General features: G+C 41.7%; 1 protein-coding gene across 2 annotated transcripts in view; it reads left to right on the top strand.

Annotated features, from left to right (window-relative positions):
- EPB41L4B (erythrocyte membrane protein band 4.1 like 4B) overlaps window positions 1-19,425 on the top strand; it is a 258,354-nt gene that overhangs the window by 145,226 nt on the left and 93,703 nt on the right. For both annotated transcript variants that reach the window (XM_034761377.1, XM_034761376.1), the window contains exons 16-17: window positions 7,608-7,792; window positions 14,131-14,249. In XM_034761377.1, the coding sequence (XP_034617268.1) occupies window positions 7,608-7,792; window positions 14,131-14,249 (304 nt within the window). The remainder of the gene's footprint in view (window positions 1-7,607; window positions 7,793-14,130; window positions 14,250-19,425) is intronic.

Genomic DNA, 19,425 nt, shown 5'->3' with positions numbered 1-19,425 from the left:
TGAATGCGGTTTTTAAGCTCTTCAGAGCAAGCATCTCATCATACCTGCCTGAAAGGCCCCTAGCATACTTATCACTGAATAAATACTAATACATAGAAAATGTAAATAGAGCTCCATTAACAAACTTCTATATTAATTTACAGTATGTAATCCTCTTTAGATTTTTTTTCTCCATCCCAGTTCAGAGATCTGGTAAATTCTTTATAATTAAAAATACACTGTTAGTTCAACCCTTTGGAGTTAGTGGCATTTGAAGATGCTCAGCACCTTGCAGCATTGCATTGTTTGTGTGTGTGTGTGTGTGTGAGAGAGAGAGAGAGAGAGAGAGAGAGAGAGTCTTCTTTTTAAATCTGCATTATCGTATGTTCACACTGATCAAAATCAACTTAACGATGTATGTCCTAAAGTAGTGGTTCTTAACCTTTACTGCAGCCTGCACCCCTTGGTTCTCAAAATATGTTCTCACACCCCTTATCAAAAATTGTTGAAGTAGGTCAGTTCTTTAAACCTAGATATATTTTTTGTTTGTATATTACAGTAATCGTTGAAAAATGTATAATGTTACATAGGTTTGATGAAAGAAAGTAATTGTACTTACGTGCCTGTGCTTAATTTGTGTTTTCGATGATTTACCTTCTTAAAAAAAACCTGGCATGTCGCACGCCCAGAAAGAGCATCTCGCACCCCCAGAGGGTGCATGGACCCCAGGTTAAGAACCACTGTTCTAAAGGACTTCAGAGGACCGGACTTGGAGAGAAGACATATGGAGAATGCTCCTAGCTCTCAGACCAGCTGCATATCTTTTCCTTTTGGTTGTGTTTGAAGTACGTTAGTTCTCTCAACTCTGAGCAACCTGCTGCTGCCTGCAGCACACTTTGTGGTGACAGCTCATCTTCCCTTAGTGATTTGCTGTTTGAGTCGTCTCAATAGACTCAAAACGCTTTTTCTCATAGTCAGAAGTCTCACTAACAATGGTTCTCCCAAGCAGCATGTGACCTGCAAGCACTTTGCAGACCCTTAAGGGATTGTTCTGTGGACCACTGTTGAAGAACCACTTTACTGTATGATTTATTCACCGAGAGATTAGAAGGACCCCCTTTACCTTTTAAAGAAAGAAGGTTGAGGTGATAATCCTACCAAGAGATCATTCAGAAACAGTCTCAAAATTACATTGGCCTTGTCAACCATATTTTCGTTTCCAAATTTGTTAGGCTTTTTTGAACTTGCCATACTTTGTACATTTTGTTTTCTATATTTTTTGCATTTTGTTTTTCCTATTTGTTAGGGTCTGAAGCTTTGAGCTACTGTTCTAAAAAACCTCCCCATTTTTATTTTTATTATAAAGCTAATTTTTTAATTACTAGAAGAAATGTCCAGAAAAGGAGCACTTTTTAAAAATTGTAGTCACTTGCTAAAATAAAGTTTTAAGTAATTTGAAGAGTAGTTTTAAAAAAAGTGATTATATTTAAAAGCCACATTTTTGCCCACAAAATGTTTTGTTGCTCAGTTATGTCCCACGAAGAACTGAAAGGAGCAGCCATTGAATTCAGTGGCAGTAGGAAATGCTGGTCTAACACAGTTATAATATAAAGTTCAACCTTAGCTTGACTGTGTCTTGGATTTCTCTGTAGGGCCTTTAGGTTTTTGCCCCCTGGTTCCTTATGCCTCTGAGAGAGGATCCCCAACCCTTTTATGATCCTGGATTTAGAAACACCTGATCAGACCTTAGAGTGACTCAACAATAATTGCAGTACATCTTCTTTATGGTTTTAAACTTGTGAATTTAGGGTTGCTCATCGGAAGAACTAATTATTCCTATGTACAGTTCTAGAAATTTCTTCCCAGTTAAAGTCCACTTAGTCATCCATCCTTTAGAGGTGTCTTTAGAAATGAAATGGGCGCCTCTGGACCATCTTCAGTTGCTTCACACCTGCAATATGATTTCCTAATTTTTCTAGTATGGATAGATATGGCGGAGCTTTCATATCTTCATCTACACCACACCACAGAGCATGTAGGCCTTGTGATTCACTTTCTTTCTCCCTAGAGCATGTCCCTTACTCCCATGCTAGGTGTCAGATTCCACACCTATTTATCCCCCATCTGCTCTATGACCATCCCTTTTGTTATATTGTTTGCATGCAATAAAGCCCTTTCCAGATAATCTGCCCCAGCCCGTGTAACAGATGTAGTAGTTAGCCAGTATTTTTACAAACCAGGTTCACTCTCTCCTAGCTCATTTCTTCCTCATTCCTATCCACAAAAAAATCATAAATGCTTGTTTGCCTTATAGCTATTCTCGTGCACACTTAGTGTCACATTCTGAGCTTTACAGCCTATAGTAATACTTTGCACGTATCGGGTGCTTTACATGGTTAAAGCAAGTTACAAACCTTAAGCTCAAAACCCTTAATTTTAGTTTTCATGAAATTTTGGGAGAAAATTAGAAGATTGAAAATTGAAATTTTTTAAATGCAAGTGTTAACAGAGAAAATGGACCATAAGTGATTTACTGTATGTTTTAGGGTTGCTTTTAACCAAATACAGTAAAGAAAATTAAAATTTCTAAATGACAGAAATGTAGCAGCACCTGAATAGGAAATAAAGGTGAATCCAAGGAGATCTCTCTTTCACAACCCAGGGAGATGTTCCATTATGTTGGGACATAGTTTGATGTCCCTTGTTACCATATATATCTCATGAGAGCCTACAGGACCACGCAGCAACTCCCTTTGCACGCACCAACCCTGTGTGAAATGACCTATTGCAAAGAACCACATGATACCTTGGAGGTTAAGAGGGAGATTTAAGATACAAGTGAAAGTTAGGCCCCAAGACTCACTGAAAGTCAAAGGGAGATTGCCTCCCATTTATGCCTAATTCTCATTTGTGCTTTTTTGAAAACCTTCCCCTCAAACAATCAAACAGGTATGCTTATACCAGCACTGACTCTCCTTAGGGAGCACGGTTAAAACTCTTCTTGAGTTTTGAAAGGTATTATTGTGACAAAGTGATAGGTGAAATATCGCCTAATAGAGCTAGGTGGGTGGCAGGGGATTCCCAGCACATTCAGTTCAAAGAATACTGTGTAGAACCTCATGCTGTAGAAAGACATCAGCAAGCTGCAAATCACCAAATAAGGCATTCTGCAGGCTTTGGATGGGAGGATGGAGGGGGCTATGTAGACATGCATTTGAAATGCTAAGCCTTTTTAAATATGAAGAGATTACAGTGCTTAGTTAGGAGGGAACGCTCTTACAGAAATGGCTACAGGTGTGACATTTGTTGAAAGTCAAACAAAATATCACTCCCCAATCTAGAAGCCTTTATTTCTAAATCACCATCCACCTGTTGGGGGGGACAACCTAGACCCACTGAATGTACTAGCATTCCCATGGCCAGAGCAGTCCATGCATCCCTTCCCGCACTCACCCCTAGAGCACAACACACCACTGCTCCGAGACACTGGGTTCCTAGAGTCCTCAAAAGCATGTGGAGGCAGAGGCCCACCAATCACCTCCCAATTAGACTTGAGACCCCCTGGGAAGCACCTGGACTGCAGCAGACACCATGGGTGAAAGGGAGCCTTCACAGCCCATCTCTGTGATATTGACTAAGACCATTCTTGTGAAATTCTCAGTAAGAGGGTGGGAGAATTTCCCAGTTGAATGGGGATGATTGCTGGGAGGATGGGATGGAAAGACATCAGGTCAGAAGCTAAGGGTTGCTCTGTGTGAGGATGGAGGCAATGATGTCGTGAAGTGGTGATAAGACAGTGGAGGGGGAGGGCTGGATGGCAGGAAAATGTAAAAGTTTTAATTGAATAAGTGGCATGTTATAAGTAATGTTTGACTGATAAAGTGCTAGGCTTTAGCAGTAGCAATGGAAATAGGGTAAATGAAAGGGGGCAAAGAAGTTGAAAAATGTGTATTGCATCATCTGTCCTACTACTTTGTTTGTATGCTCCCTTTTTTGGTAAGATTAAAATAGTTTGAAGTCAAGGTCTACGTATCTGAATTTTGGACTTCTAGCAGCTTTGTGGAAAATACAGCTAGTAGAATAATGAGGGTCAGCTGGTGGCCCAAGAGTTGGCAATGGACTGATTTAGAATGAAGCATTAGTCTTTCTCCTTTAGAGTGTGGGCAGTACTGCACTACCTCTTTTCTCAATGTTCAAGTAATCTATTATGTAGTAAGCTAGTGGGGCTTGTCAGGGAGACACTAAAGTAGGAGAACAGGTGGAGTGTTACAGCAAAGGGAAAAGTTGCAGAAAGGTAAACAGGCAGAGCATCAAAGAAAGATGCAATAAGAGGAAAGGATGTAAGGTAGCAAAATAATCTTTTAAGAGATTAAAATCAAGGTGGAATTTTGGCATACTAGGAAGGCCAAAAGAGAAATACAGGAGGAGAAAATATGGAAGTTTACTCGTACAAAAAACTAGGTGTCTATAACAACGGAAAAACTAGAGGCCTTATGACATGATCAAAACTTTGTCGGTTGGCATTACGTTGCTGGGGGAAAAACATAACAGCAATGTTCAGTTCAAACAGGCAAGATGTATCCAGGAGAGAGAGGGAAAGGAAAGAGGAGAAGTCATTGAGCAGAAGAGTAGAGAAAGATAATGTTTCAATTCTCTGGGTCAAAATAAAGACCATGAAGAACAGAGAAGCCCCAGTGAGGTACCTGTGCTAGAGCACACCAAACCGTGGAGAGGTGGAGTTTAAGGTCTGTACTGTAGAAGTTTTGCCTTGATGTGTGTTGGAAATGTAATATTAAGGCTTCCAAATGCCTTTAAATAAAACACTGTAGGTGACATGGAATGGGTAATTTGGATTCCTCAAGCTTGAGATTTTGGATTGGGTAATTCCAAGTCTGTCATATGTAAAGCCAGTTCACTAGGTCAGAAGCTGCAGTCCCAGTTGTTCTCTGACTCACCAGTCTCATGAAGAACTCCCACAGAACCTCATATGCGGGTGAGGGCGGGTTGTGATTATTGTCCTATCCTGCAAATGGACACAGGGAACCAGCCGTGAGGGTGAGTTTGAATATCTGTCAGTCATTTTTGACCCTGAAGAAGGATAGAAGTTTATGGTTCTTTTGTGAAGAGTAGACCACCAAGTTAAATGGGGGATTTCACATCTCAGGTTGCTGAGCTGGTGTTTGCACTGCTATTGGATTCCTTATAGTTCATTGCCCATGGGGACTTCAACATTCACGTGAACAAAATCTTTGTTGAGCTAACTCTTTACTTCCTTGACATGATGGACTTCCCTGGGTTTTACCTGTAAGGTTGAGTCCTTTATCCAGATAGTCAATAAATATTTCCACAGAGCTAGGGATATGCTCAATCTGATCGCAAAACTGATTTAGATAGTTCAGATACACAAATAATTTCCTCCATTTCAATACGGCAGCTATTTCACTTCCATATCAACCTCTGAGACTTGACTTATGAAGTTTTATGGTCTCATTGATGTTGATGGACAACTGGGTTGCCTCTTCCAACCAGTGTGTGTCTATCTGCTCACCTGCAGCTATTATCATTTTTTTTAAAGGGGATCCTCAGCTCTATGATCCTTTATCATACTCTGGTTTAATGGTAATCTCTGTGTCTTGAAACAGTTGAATTATACAAAGGATGGCAGAGAAGTCACCTGGAATCTGATCTTTTCTACAGAACATTCATTTGTATGTACAAAAGAGCTATAACATAAGACAAAAAGGTTAATTGTCCTCAGTCGTAGACACCTCAAAAAGATTGTCTAGGTGAACTCTCATTTAGTGCGCAGTCTCATTATCCTGGTCTGATTTGTCCCATAAGTACTGCCTTCAGTTGATTGCTGTGTTGAAGATGTTGAAGATGGTCTTGCTAATGAGAGACTAGTGTCAGGTTATTTTCTCCAAACCTTTGGAGTTTGAGAACTACAGGCTCCAGATGGTTTGTCATCTACTGTTTGCATTTGGTTTGGTTTCTAAGGAGAATATTTCTCATCTTTTGGGCTCCTCAAGACTTACCACTTGTAGATCTGAGCCATGTTTATCCTGGTCACTTAAGAAAAGTGGGGTAGCTATGGTGCCATTACTGGCAGTTCGTTCCAATGTCTTGCTTTGTGAGAAGAGGCTTCCAACTGTCCTTAAACATGCAGCGGTCCACCTCCTCCCCAATGAACCAACTTTTGACATTGAAGTGCTGGTCAGTTACCACCAGCCAGAGCCTCCCATACAGTTAGAAAAGTGTATTAAGAAGGCAATTATTATTGGAGAGGTACAAAGTTATGCACTTGGACATGGCTTTTGAAATAATACAATGTTTGTTTGCAAATGACTGGTTAATTTTGCTTTGGGAGGGTAGACAGTTTGCGGTGAACAAAGTTTTTTTCTATATTGTATGCAGTCTAGTTAGAAATAATCTGCTCATTTTTCCTTCTAATTCTTCAGTTTTCAGGTTTTTCTCTCTTTAGTTGTAAGCTGCCAGCAGGTGGATATCTCTTCATATGTTCTAAAAAGGCTGGAAATTCTCTTCTTTTTTAATTTAGTGTTCCAAAAACTGCTACAATTTTGAATATTAATACATTTATAAAATGATACAGAATACTTTTTCAAATATTTTAAAATGTATAATATTCCATGAAGAAGAAACTTTATTTGCACTAATCTGCATAGATGGTATAAAGCACTTATTGTTTTTTGGTTGCTGGAATTAAGATGCAATCAACATCTGCTTTAGCCATTTCAAGTAATAACTTTATATAGTACCTATACAATTATTGAATAAAGTGTATGTTAGTATCTGAGTCAATACTGATGTAGAATTAAGGACAAACTTTCACTAAGATCTCAACCTAGTCTTCATTTCTGCATGCACAATTGTTGCATGCTGTTATTCTCTTACAAAAATATTTATATGTACAAAATTTATTTGTACTGTATTTACCAGCACAAATGTGATTTCATTGTTGGCACAAGTAAATGCTCAACTAAAGATACTTTTTTTCAGAATTTTATTATTTCCAATATGTGTCAAACTTTTCCAAAGAGCATTGTCACCATTTTGCCAGAGGCTCATTCAACCTCAGTAGTATGAAATTACTCTGATCCCATTGTCTAGATTCTCAAAGTCAAACCACACTGAGGATGAATTGCTGTGGTGTGACCTGGGCAATCTCCTACCACAAATGAAAATGCAAATCCCCATCTGATGGGTTTTGATGTTTCCTTAGATCTATGCTCTGGACCACATATCATTCAAATTTGAGTCATGTAATTTTTTTTTTTTTTTAGGGAAGCATCATTCGCATTTAAAACAGAAAATAATTCACAAATGAAAATCTTACCATCTTGCTGTGCATGCAGGCCTCCCATTGGTACAAAGTGTTAGGTTAGAATCTATGCCGGTTTGGGGTTTTTGTTTTTTGTGCGGGGGGGGGGGGGGATTCAGTTAAATTGAAATGAATTAATCTTAAATGGGTGGAGTACTTAGCTTACACAAATTAAAGAACCTTCTTGAAAACTCAACATTGTCCAAGAAAAGCAGTTTAAATTCCCCAAAAAGACATAATTGCTTTGTCACTTTGAAAGATTCTAATTTGAATTGAATTTGTTTCACAGCTACCCCTTGAACAACACTGACCTTCATCAGTTCAACATTGAAGAAAATGGTGGAGCTCCATTTACCACAAAAATGTCTGGAAGGCATCACCACCACCACCACCGGCATCACCATCACCACTCTAATTATGGAGTAATTGTTCCAGACAACAAAGATATTGTTTCTGGAGTTCCAAACCCAAATAGTAAGTCTATTAAATGTAACAGAATTTCAGTAATTACTCTGGCATGAGATTTGTCACAGGCAAGGAAACAGACAGCATCAAAGAAGGGGAGCTATTGCATTTCAGGTTTTCTCAATGAAGAGCATACTTTCTATTATTCTCAAATTTCACGGTTGATGCAAATTAATCAGGATTCACAGTTTTCTGGCTCTGCTGTTGAATGCTTGGTTACAGGATCTGGCAATTAATTTGAATTCCATAACTGAACAACCGCTCGATTAGTCATAGAGTTAGATGCTTGGCACAGGATGATATATTTCATTATTATTATTATTCTTTATATAGTGTCACAGGCATAGCCCTTTCTATCCTCTTCTTCTTCTGTGCCCCCAGCTGTCCATGTGTCTGGTTCCCACTTTTCTCCTCACCCCTTTTAATTTGAATCAAGCAGCTTTCTTCTTCATGGTATCTGGGCACGAGCAGGAAAAGCACTGAGAGCACAGGACAGACAGTCTCCCTGCCCTCCGGTCCAGTGTCCAGTTCTACAGCCTCCGCCCTGGCGTAAGGAGAAGCAATTGCAAGAAATTGCTAGAGGCTGGAACGTGATCAATGCAGATGGAATCGTCAAGTCACTGTCACACCTCTACTGAACATGTGCAAATGGCAAAAATCAGGAATAATTCACATTATACTAAATATTTGTAACCAGCTCTGAGAGGGTTAAGCCTCAGCCTATCTAAATTTAGTCAGTCAGTCAGTCCATGCAAGCAGTTGAACAAAAAAGTGCAGCATGGCTTCTGTGAGGTTTCTGTTACAATATTTCCTATTCCAACCCTTGTGATTGCTAATTTTTCCCCTAAAGTACAGAAAAATGTGTTGACAGGATTTTGATTTTGTTTCAGAATCAATTAGAAGTAAGTATAGCTTGCAAACTGTTTCCTCATGCACAGCATAATATAGTCTCCCAGTATACCCTGGAGGTATTTTAGCCTGACATTGACTTTAAAAACAGAGATGTTTTTCTATGTACGACATACAGTGGGTGTTCCTAGGGATAGTGTAATTTTTTCCTCCCACTTTACTTAGGCCTGGTCTACACACAGTTTTTCCCCTAATTTGGTTAAGGGTGTGATTGTTTACCTAAGGAGTTTAATGTGTACTGCCCCTGTTTTGTGGGACGAGGCTATAGTGGTATAAGCACCTTTCTATCAGTATAACTGCATCCACAATAGGAGGTTTTACTGCTTTAACTATGCCTGGTTCAAAATGATATAGTTAAAGAGGTACAAAGTATGTGTGTAGACAAACCTTAAACTGATTCGTTTCTGAAACTGGGACCATTTTTGTAAGAAATGAATGCACCATTAAATGCATACTAACCCTGCAGGAAGTTGGAATGATATAACATTTATGAATTGACAGCTTTGCTAATGAGATGTTGATTACATCCACCAGTGTGCTGCTCTGCCAACTGAATGGAGCTGTTGCTGCTCCAGATCCAGATCTTTCCATCCCACTCAAAAGCCCATGGAAGAGGGCTCTGAGGCAGCAAATCTTCCTGGCAGAGTTCTTTCTCACCTGACCCATTATAGGGTCAGAGTTTGTGCCCCTGATAAATAAGCTTATATACTTGGCAGTTCTGTGGGATGCCCAAGCCATGTGCTCAGAGGCCATGTGCCTCTGGAGCAACTCTGGCCCCAGACTCCCTGCTACTTTGAAAATTTTATCAGGTGAACAAGTGCACTACAGGACCCTGGTAAGGTGTGAAGGAGTTGAGGGAGGGCTACTTTACATGTTGTATGTACTGCCTTAGGAGGCTTTCAACAGCACCTGTACTGGAACCACTATTTCAGGAGCACTTGGGAGCATGTTTGATAATTGCCCAACCAGCAAAAACAGTGTTCACCTGGCACTTGGAAACAATGGTGCTACGGTAGATAAGGATTTAAATATACTGATTTGTGTATCTAAAGTTGGTTTGTGGACACCTTGTGAATTAGGTGAATTATTAGAACAACCTTCACTGGACAAATTGGTCACTGTCAACTTGGTCCCAGTTGGTCAGCCAGTTAGAGCATTCCTCTTCCACTATCTCCAAACTCACAACACGAAAAGGGAATTAGTCCTGGCTGTTACTTCTCTGATTCAAAATGAGACTCAGTGGAGCACCACTTTCAACAAGCTTGCTCTGCTGGAACAGAAAAGGGCACTACTTGTCTTTTGCATGGCGAATCTTGGTACCAGCCTACCGACTCCATCCAATTGGAGAGTGTTAGGGTATGTCTACACTACGAAATTAGTTCGAATTTATAGAAGCCGGTTTTATTGAAATCGGTTGTATACAGCCGATTGTGTGTGTCCACACATAAAATGCTCTAGGTGCTCTAGTCGGCGGACCGCGTCCACAGTACGAGGCTAGCGTCAACTTCTGGAGCATTGCACTATGGGTAGCTATCCCACAGCTATCCCACAGTTCCCGCAGTCTCCGCCGCCCCTTGGAATTCTGGGTTGAGATCCCAATGCCCGGATGATGCAAAACAGGGTCGCAGGCGGTTCTGGGTACATGTCGTCAGGCCGCTCCCCCCCGTCACAGCAACGGCAGACAATAGATTCGCGCCTTTTTACCTGGGTTACCTGTGCAGACAACATACCACGGCAAGCATGGAGCCCGCTCAGCTCAGCTGAGCTCACCGTCACCATATGTCCTCTGGGTGCCGGCAGACGTGGGACTGCATTGCTACACAGCAGCAGCTGCTAACTGCCTTTTGGCGGTAGACGGTGTAGCATGAGTGATAGCCGTGGGGCTGGCAGCCGTAGGGCTGCATTGCACCAGCCCCTTGCCCTTTGGTAGGCGATGGTATATTATGACTGGTACCCATTGTCGTCGTACTGGAGTGGCTGTCAATCATGGCCACCTGGGCAGACATGCTACTGTTTCGATGATGATGGCTACCAGTTGTAGTATACTATTTTCTGCCAATTGCCCAGTATTGTCTGCTAAGCACCCAGAAGAGGCCGAGGGCGATGCTGGGTGCTGGCGGATGTGGGGCTGGCAGACGTGGGGCTGCATTGCTACACAGCAGCAGCCCCTTGCCTTTTGGCAGACGATGGTATATTATGATTGGTATCCATCGTCATCATACTGGAGAGGCTATCACTCATGCTGCACCGTCGGCTGCCAGCTTAAGATGTAAAAAATAGATTTGTTCTGTATTCATTTGCTTCCCCTTCCTCCGTGAAATCAACGGCCTGCTAAGCCCAGGGTTTTCAGTTTAATCTTTGGGGGGGCCATTCTGTGTGACAGTTGTTTGTGTTTCTCCCTGTTCCTGTACCTGTACGCCATGTCGTCACTCGGCCCTCCCTCCCTCCCGCCCTCCCTCCTTCTCCTGGTCCATCAGATACTAGTTTCGCGCCTTTTTTCTGACCAGGCGCCATAGCTAGCACTGGGATCATGGAGCCCGCTCAGATCACCGCAGCAATTATGAGCACTATGAACACCACGCGCATTGTCCTGGAGTATATGCAGAGCCAGGACATGCCAAGGCGAAACCCGGACCAGCCGAGGAGGTGATTGCAGCACGGCGACGAGCGTGATGAGGAAATTGACATGGACATAGACCTCTCACAAGGCACAGGCCCCAGCAATGTGGAAATCATGGTGTCACTGGGGCAGGTTCATGCCGTGGAACGCCGATTCTGGGCCCGGGAAACAAGCACAGACTGGTGGGACCGCATCGTGCTGCAGGTATGGGACGATTCCCAGTGGCTGCGAAACTTTCGCATGCGTAAGGACACTTTCATGGAACTTTGTGACTTGCTTTCCCCTGCCCTGAAATGCCAGGATACCAAGATGAGAGCAGCCCTCACAGTTGAGAAGCGAGTGGCGATAGCCCTGTGGAAGCTTGCTATGCCAGACTGCTACCGGTCAGTCGGGAATCAATTTGGAGTGGGCACATCTACGGTGGGGGCTGCTGTGATCCAATTTGCCAGGGAAATGAAGGACCTGGTGATATCAAGGGTAGTGACTCTGGGCAACGTGCAGTCAATAGTGGATGGTTTTGCTGAAATGGGATTCCCAAACTGTGGCGGGGCCATAGACGGAACCCATATCCCTATCTTGTCACCGGAGCACCAAGCCACCGACTACGTAAACCGCAAGGGGTACTTTTCAATGCTGCTGCAAGCCCTGGTGGATCACAAGGGACGTTTCACCAACATCAACGTGGGATGGCCGGGAAAGGTACATGATGCTTGCGTCTTCAGGAACTCTGCTCTGTTTCGAAAGCTGGAGGAAGGGACTTTCTTCCCGGACCAGAAAGTAACCGTTGGGGATGTTGAAATGCCTATCGTGATCCTTGGGGACCCAGCCTACCCCTTAATGCCATGGCTCATGAAGCCGTACACAGGCAGCCTGGACAGGAGTCAGGACCTGTTCAACTACAGGCTGAGCAAGTGCCGAATGGTGGTGGAATGTGCATTTGGACGTTTAAAAGCGCGCTGGTGCAGCTTACTGACTCGCTCAGACCTCAGCGAAAAGAATATCCCCATTGTTATTGCTGCTTGCTGTGCGCTCCACAATATCTGTGAGAGTAAGGGGGAGACCTTTATGGCGGGGTGGGAGGTTGAGGCAACTCGCCTGGCCGCTGATTACACGCAGCCAGACACTAGGGCGGTTAGAGGAGCACAGCAGGGCGCGGTGCGCATCAGAGAAGCTTTGAAAACGAGTTTTGTGACTGGCCAGGCTACTGTGTGAAACTTCTGTTTTTCTTCTTGATGAACCCTCCAAACCCCCCCCCCCCCCCCGACCCGGTTCACTCTACTTCCCTGTAAACCTCCACTCATTTAGAGGCCGAGTACACTTGATATGGAAATCAGCAAGAGACAATGAACATAGAATGTTATGTCATTTTAACAGAATTAATTTCAGAGTACAACTGCATTTTAAGTAAACTAATCTTGTAAAGGTTATTTTGGTTTTTAAGAGAGAGATTTGATTTTTTTTTAAACTTAACATTGGCACTGTAAAGAATTTGTTTAGAGTTTGTTTATTTATGGCTTTGTTTTGTATGACTATTTGCAAGTTGAACAGTGAAAACTAAGTTAATTTAACTGTTTTAATTTCTGGTACATTAATGTAATGAACCAGTCATGCAATCTAGCAAACTGTACAAATTACATTTGACTTAAACCCATTTAAATTGTGTACTTTTTCAGTATTTTCTTTCCCAACCGGAACTTAAAATGAATCTGTTTATACAAAATCATCCTGGCTTATCTAAGAAGCGGCACTAATTTATTCACTAAGTACCACAGTGTGATTTCTTAGTTCAGAGCTTTATCATCGGGAAAGAAAATGTGATGTCAGAAATTCTGGACTGTGTCATCGCTGATTGTATCAAGCAAGATAACAGGAATACAAGGAGCCCAACACTGGAAACAGTTACTCAAGAGCCCATTCACCAGAAACACACTTATTTACTTCAGTGGGAGTTGGATTCACCCCCTGGTCTCCAATTCAGCAGGGATGGATTTAAGCTCATGCTTAAACAGTTATTGAATTAGGCCCCACGTGAGCAGTACTTATCTTCATTAGGACTATTTAATAACTTGATCCTAACCAGACTGAAGTCAATGGGAGGCTTTCTATTGATCTCAAGGGGCTTTGGATCAGACCCCTAGAGTCTGAAGAATGGGTCCAAACTACTTTTACTTATTAACTAGTCTCACTGAGAAAATGAAATACAGAAAAAGTTAAGGACTCATTTAATGACATTTAATAAAACAAATAATATTTTTATATTTCTAAATAATTTTCATATCTGCCACTCCATCCATAAGGTGGTTTAATAGGTCAATATTGACAGGAGGCTCACTCAAAAATATTGTATTTTCTTTCTGCATAAGTGAATAATTAAAAAACTGTTGAGTGAGCTGGACGAATTCCTGATGACAACCTAAAAGAGACTGGTGTTCAAAGACGAAAGTCTGCTATAGAAGCCAAAAAGCCAGACTCTGATACCCTTACACATAGGTGGCATCTTTGTTCAAAGTCGTGCCAGTGGAGTCGATGGGACCACTCATGGACTCAGTTGCTACTCAGCTTGAGACACTCAGAATCGGGTCCGAAGTTGGTTTAAGTCACATTAGAATTTGGAAGAAGATTGTTTGCTAAATAGAAAAGGGAAAATGACCCAATAAATGCATTTTAAAACTTCTTAGAGGGTATTACAGAAAATAAAAAGCATATAAAGCTTTTGACAGTATTTCCTCAATTGCAGCTGAGTGTTTTGATCTGCGATGCTCTTGTAGTTTTCCTTGAGATTTTGTTTTTTCTTTCTTTCTTTTGGGCCTCTTTTTAGAATTGAGCTCAGGACTTCCCCTCCTTTATGATAACACTTCTTCCCATCTGAAGAAGATGGAAGTGGAGACTGTGAAGGTAGTTGGACCATGGCCAGCTCTGCACATCAATATAAACAAGGTACAATATCATAGTGTATGTCAGAAAGCTCCTTTTGTTACTTGATATTCAGCAGCTGATGTTACTTCACTATTAATTCAACCCAACATATTTGGCTGCAACTGTTTCACTTATTTATCTCCCACCATTTTCTTATTGATCTTTAAATATTTCCTTCCACTTTCCCTTTGAAATTCAATTCAGCTGAAAGTAGGAAATAAAGGCTTAGTGTGTTATGTTTATATATTTCTCAATATAATTCAATTGCCCCATTCCTTTTAAGGTGTACTATTCACTGTGCATGTACAGTATGTATTTGAAATATTTACAGGATGGTAGCTGAATGACAGTAGGTTGTGGGGGACGGGTGTGGGGAGAAAGAATAGAGATCAACACTATCAAATGACAGGATTTTATGGTCTTTTATTTAAACCATGATAAAGCTACTTCAGCTGTGCCATTGTTGTGTTTTAGCTTTGGCGGGTTACTCAGCTAGGTAATGTAAAAAAGTGTTTAAAAAATCATATTCTTTCTTCACATAAGAAGAGTGTGTTATGTTTTAGAACTACCTTGGCATAGGTTTACATGACAGAACCATAGAACCTGGTGCCTCATCCTGTAGCTATTAACTTCAGAACTCTAGCTGAAGCCAATGGAGTTGTGCATATGATAAGTCTTGCAGCGTCAGGCCCTTTTAAGGCTCAATCCTGAACCCACTGAAGTCAATGGAAATGTTGGCATTGAATTAAAGAGATGGAGAATCAGGCCCTTAATGAATAAAGTGGTTGAGAGAGGAAGTCATGTTTGGAAAGATTTCTGACTCTCAGTTCAAGGAGGAACCTAATTAAATGACTTTGTTAGTTTCATACAGAGGCTTCTACATTGATGCTATTTCAGCACAGGATCAAAGCATAAGCAAAGAAGGTTAAGAAGCATCTTGATTACCGTCTAGAAGTATACGCACAAGGAGGAAATACCTGATACTAGAAGGATCCCTATTGATGCAGACAAAGGCATAACAAGTTCCAATGGCTAGAAGTAGAAGTTAGAAATTTGAGCTGGTCAGAAAATGTGTTTATTTTTTTTTCTCCCTGTGAAAAAATTTGATGACTTGGTGAAAAATCAAAATCTGAAATATTTTGACTGAAAAACAGAATATGTTAATTCAGAAATACTGCTGCTGTGCCTCATGGGAGTTGTAGTTTGTGTGCCTCCTGCTCTCTCCTCTATAGACTGGGTTCCCTTTTGGATATGGGGAGGGTGTGCATCCTGGGAGTCATGTGTCCATAGCGCATCATGGGCAATGAAGTTCAGTGGGTGATCCCAGCCCATACAAGAGAATGGGGACTTGAGGCAAATAAACTGTAACTCCATGTGGCACTGTGGTGACATTTCCAAAGCTGAAATATTTTGAGTTTTCAGCTGAAAATCAAAACCTTTTTGGTTTTGTGGTGTTTGTATTAAAAAAAAAATTATCACAACACAGACACTTTTTGGGAAAAAAAAAAGTCAAAAAAACAACTTTGAAGAAAATTTTTCCAATAGCCTTATTAGAAACACTCAAACAGAGGCATACATTTTTAAGTGAGGTTAACTAACCATTGGAATAACTTACCAATGGAAATTCTCCATTGCCTGGAGTCATTAAATTAAGATTGGCTGTCTTTTGAATATTGTTCATATTTATTAAAGTAGTGCCTAGGGGGCCTACCAAGATCAGGCATTATGCTAGGTGCTGTACAAACATATACTAGTTTCAGCCCTGAAGAGCTTTCATTCTAAATAGACAAGACAGACATGGGGTATGAGAGAGATCCAACACACACAAATAATATGCTGGCTGCAAATTACTAGTTACGAGGCTCAATGCAGGAATTAATTGGTGCAGTTCTATGGCCTATATTATTCAGGAAGTCAGACTAGATGACTATAATGGCCCCAATGTGGCCTCAAAATCTCTAAATTTATATTTTAAATTGACAACTCATTTGAACCTGTCTTTTCTAGTTGTTAATTCCCTTTTCAAGCAAACTGCTTTGGGGCTGAAATTTGTCATGCTTGGTATCAAACAAAGGTGAATTTTATGAAATAATTGGATCAAATTAGGTTCAGTGGTTAGAAGTTAATTTGATTGTCTGCTACAGCAAACTCCATCTCATGGGAATGAAGAATGGTTTAGGGAAAGGGGCAGAACAAATCCAGTTGATGTGATGATTACTGTCCATTCTTTTGGTGAGCAACATAAATCAGTTTTGTGATGCCTGTTGGTCTCTTTGTCATCAGTGAGATTATCTTTAGCCTTCAGGGTGAAGAGGAATATTGCAGGCATAAATATATTTTAATTTCCTTTTTCTCCTCTGCTTCTGTTTCCTTGCAAACATCTCTTCTTCAGTTTCTCACTGCTGCAGACCACTAAGTACTGACTGTTCACCAGTGATGTTACTTACACTAAAGCTGTACAGCTGCCCATCCCTTATAAGGCAGCAAAGCCTGTAGCTATTGCAGTTGCAAATGACCCCTGACTGGTGAGAAAAGATAAACAGTTGACTGGTGTTTCTAATAAATTTGTTAGTCTCTAAGGTGCCACAAGTACTCCTGTTCTTCTTTTTGGTGTTTCTGAGGTTCTTCTCTGATCTGATGCATCTCTGTGCTGAATAAGGAGCAGGATGTGTTCAGATGGGCCTTGTCTTCACTAGAAAATAAGGTGTGTTCTTAATTTGTGTTGGCTAACCTGTGGAAACTGATATGGTTTAAGACCCTAGTGAAGACAAGGTGATTTGTAGTAAGCAGGCTGATAAACCCCAGCTTCCCTCACAGTCTGCTAACTCATGTGAAAACGACAACCTCCTTGTCTTCTCTAGGCCTTGTGTTTGTTACTGTCTGTTAGCTAACATGAGTTAAGAAAACATTTTTTTTTCCTAGTGAAGATATGCACTTTTACGCTTAAGGAGAATTCAGAGAAATAAACATATTAAAAATTAACTTAATAGGCAAAGACACATATTAAAAATAAATTGGGGGGAGGGGTAAAACTATAGAAGTTCCTGTTTTTATCCTTATTTGGTTCCAAACAACATATGAACTTTTCAGACTAGAGAAAAAGGATTGAATCCCCTTAAATTTAAAGTGGAAAAAACAAAATCAAAACAACAATAGGATGGCAATAATAAAAAGTGAATACAAAATGCAAAATAATACCAAGTAATATAGTGATCCCATGCTATTAACAAACAGCACTGATGAAGTTGGTGATGGAAAACTAAAGTGCCATCAGTTACCCAAAAGGGGGGCATTTGTAATAGTGATTTTTTTAATAGCATTTTAGTGTAGTATATCTCTAGTATTTCCACACCCACCCATTCAAAAATCATGAGCCTGTCTTGAAAATCATGAGGTGTGGTTCTTTGTTTACTAATAACTTTGGGGGTCACTTTGTCTTCTGGATTCTGACCTTATAGAGTGCACTCAGCTCACATTTTCAAACTAGATTACTTTTCTAAAAACATGACAGCTGATATTGTCCTGTATTCACATGAATCCAGCAGCCGAGGCTTTCAGAAGAACGCCAAACATAATGAGACTCACAATGAAATTACAAGGATTGCCAGAACTGTATCTATATGTACTTCTTTAATGACTTCCACATTGAATGTGCTGAGTTTACACATCAAAATGGGATTTTAATAACTGCCAATCTGGCACAGGGTCTGAATACAGTTGCTATTGTTATGCTTCATTCACCATTGTAAGCACTATGGGTTCTGGAAACTTAACAGACAATTTTGTTTATTATGTGTAAGGACAAAATAGAGTGGAGTACAGCTTGCATTTTTACAGCCTGACAGTATATGTGCTCTACAGTGCTGATAGTTTTAAAATCTTGTGTTTTGTCTGTAACTTTAGTGCCCTCGTGGCCAAGATGGAGTCTGCTCTGCAGGCAGCTCTGGCCAAGAGAGGGCATGCACAGGAATGCAGCAGGAAAAATCCCTTCCACCCCAGGGGCACCTGTTCCAACCTCCCCCCTGCCCCAGAGTGAACACACACACAGGAAAAGTACAATGGATATAACAAAGGGAGATATTTATTTACAGAGGGATGAGAGGAGAAAAACAACAGGGGGAAATATAGGGGGAGCAGTAGCACAGGGTTGCATCCAAACCAAGGCCCCACAAGCCCAGTGGTAGCACAGTCTGGAAGGGCAGACACTCCCCACTTTAGTTAGCAGCCTCCCTCCTTATTCCCAGTGCAAAGTCACAAGCTCCAGTACTCACAGTCCCATGCAGCTCTGAGCAGCAGTGACACTGGGTCCAGCTCCAGCCTGTCCTTCTCAGGCGATTCCTCGCTGGCACAGTGCTCCTCCTGGCTCCTGTCCTGGGGTGTCCCCGATCGGCCCTGTCCTTCCCAGGCTTCAGGCAGGTTCTCCTGCTTCACTTTGTGAGGGCCTGTGGGCTGCAGCCCTTCTCTCCTCCAGAGCCACAGTCCCCAGTTTCCCTCCTTTCTTTTACTGCTCCCCCTTCCCCCACTAGGAAAAAGATTTAAAGGGGCCATGCTCTCTAAACCCCAAAGGCGTTACATGTCATAAACTAAGCAAATATGGTTCCTAGAGAACACAAAGAACCTATCTTTATTGACAGCACTTCATACACTAGAACCTTACTACTCACACTAAGTAGTACCTTACACTCTGAGTAGCAGAGTATCTCTGTTTCTTTTAATTAGACTATTCAGGAAGTAAGGCACCAGTCAGTGTGACTGAGGGGGCACAACTGGTCCTTGTGTATATACCATTGAATGAGTCCAGGATGGCATGGCAACCTTAACACTGAATATCTGCTTTACATGAGACCTATATTATTATTTTCATGTAGATTTTTGTATTTATTTTTTTAAATTATAGATGGGTGAAGTCTTGGCTTTCCTGGTCTTGGGGTTCCCCTGAGACCTCTTCCATAGGGTTACCATATTTTGTGCCTCCTAATGGAGGACACTCCCGGGGGCCCCGGCCCCGCCCCCAGCCCCGCCCACGCCCCCGCCCCAACTCCGCCCCCTCCCAAAGTCTCCGCCCCCTCCCCTGCTTGAAGCCTGAAGCAGGTAAGGGGGGGTGGGGGTGGAGGAGGCGCGGCCCAGGCTGGCCCCCGGCGGCTCCAGCCTGGGTCGGCTCGGGCCCTGGCCGACCACCCCCGGCGCACCTCCCGGC

Source organism: Trachemys scripta, chromosome 2 (genome assembly GCF_013100865.1).
Source record: "Trachemys scripta elegans isolate TJP31775 chromosome 2, CAS_Tse_1.0, whole genome shotgun sequence".
NCBI classification, from domain to species: Eukaryota; Metazoa; Chordata; order Testudines; family Emydidae; genus Trachemys; species Trachemys scripta.
This window is presented reverse-complemented; position numbering and strand designations above follow the sequence as displayed.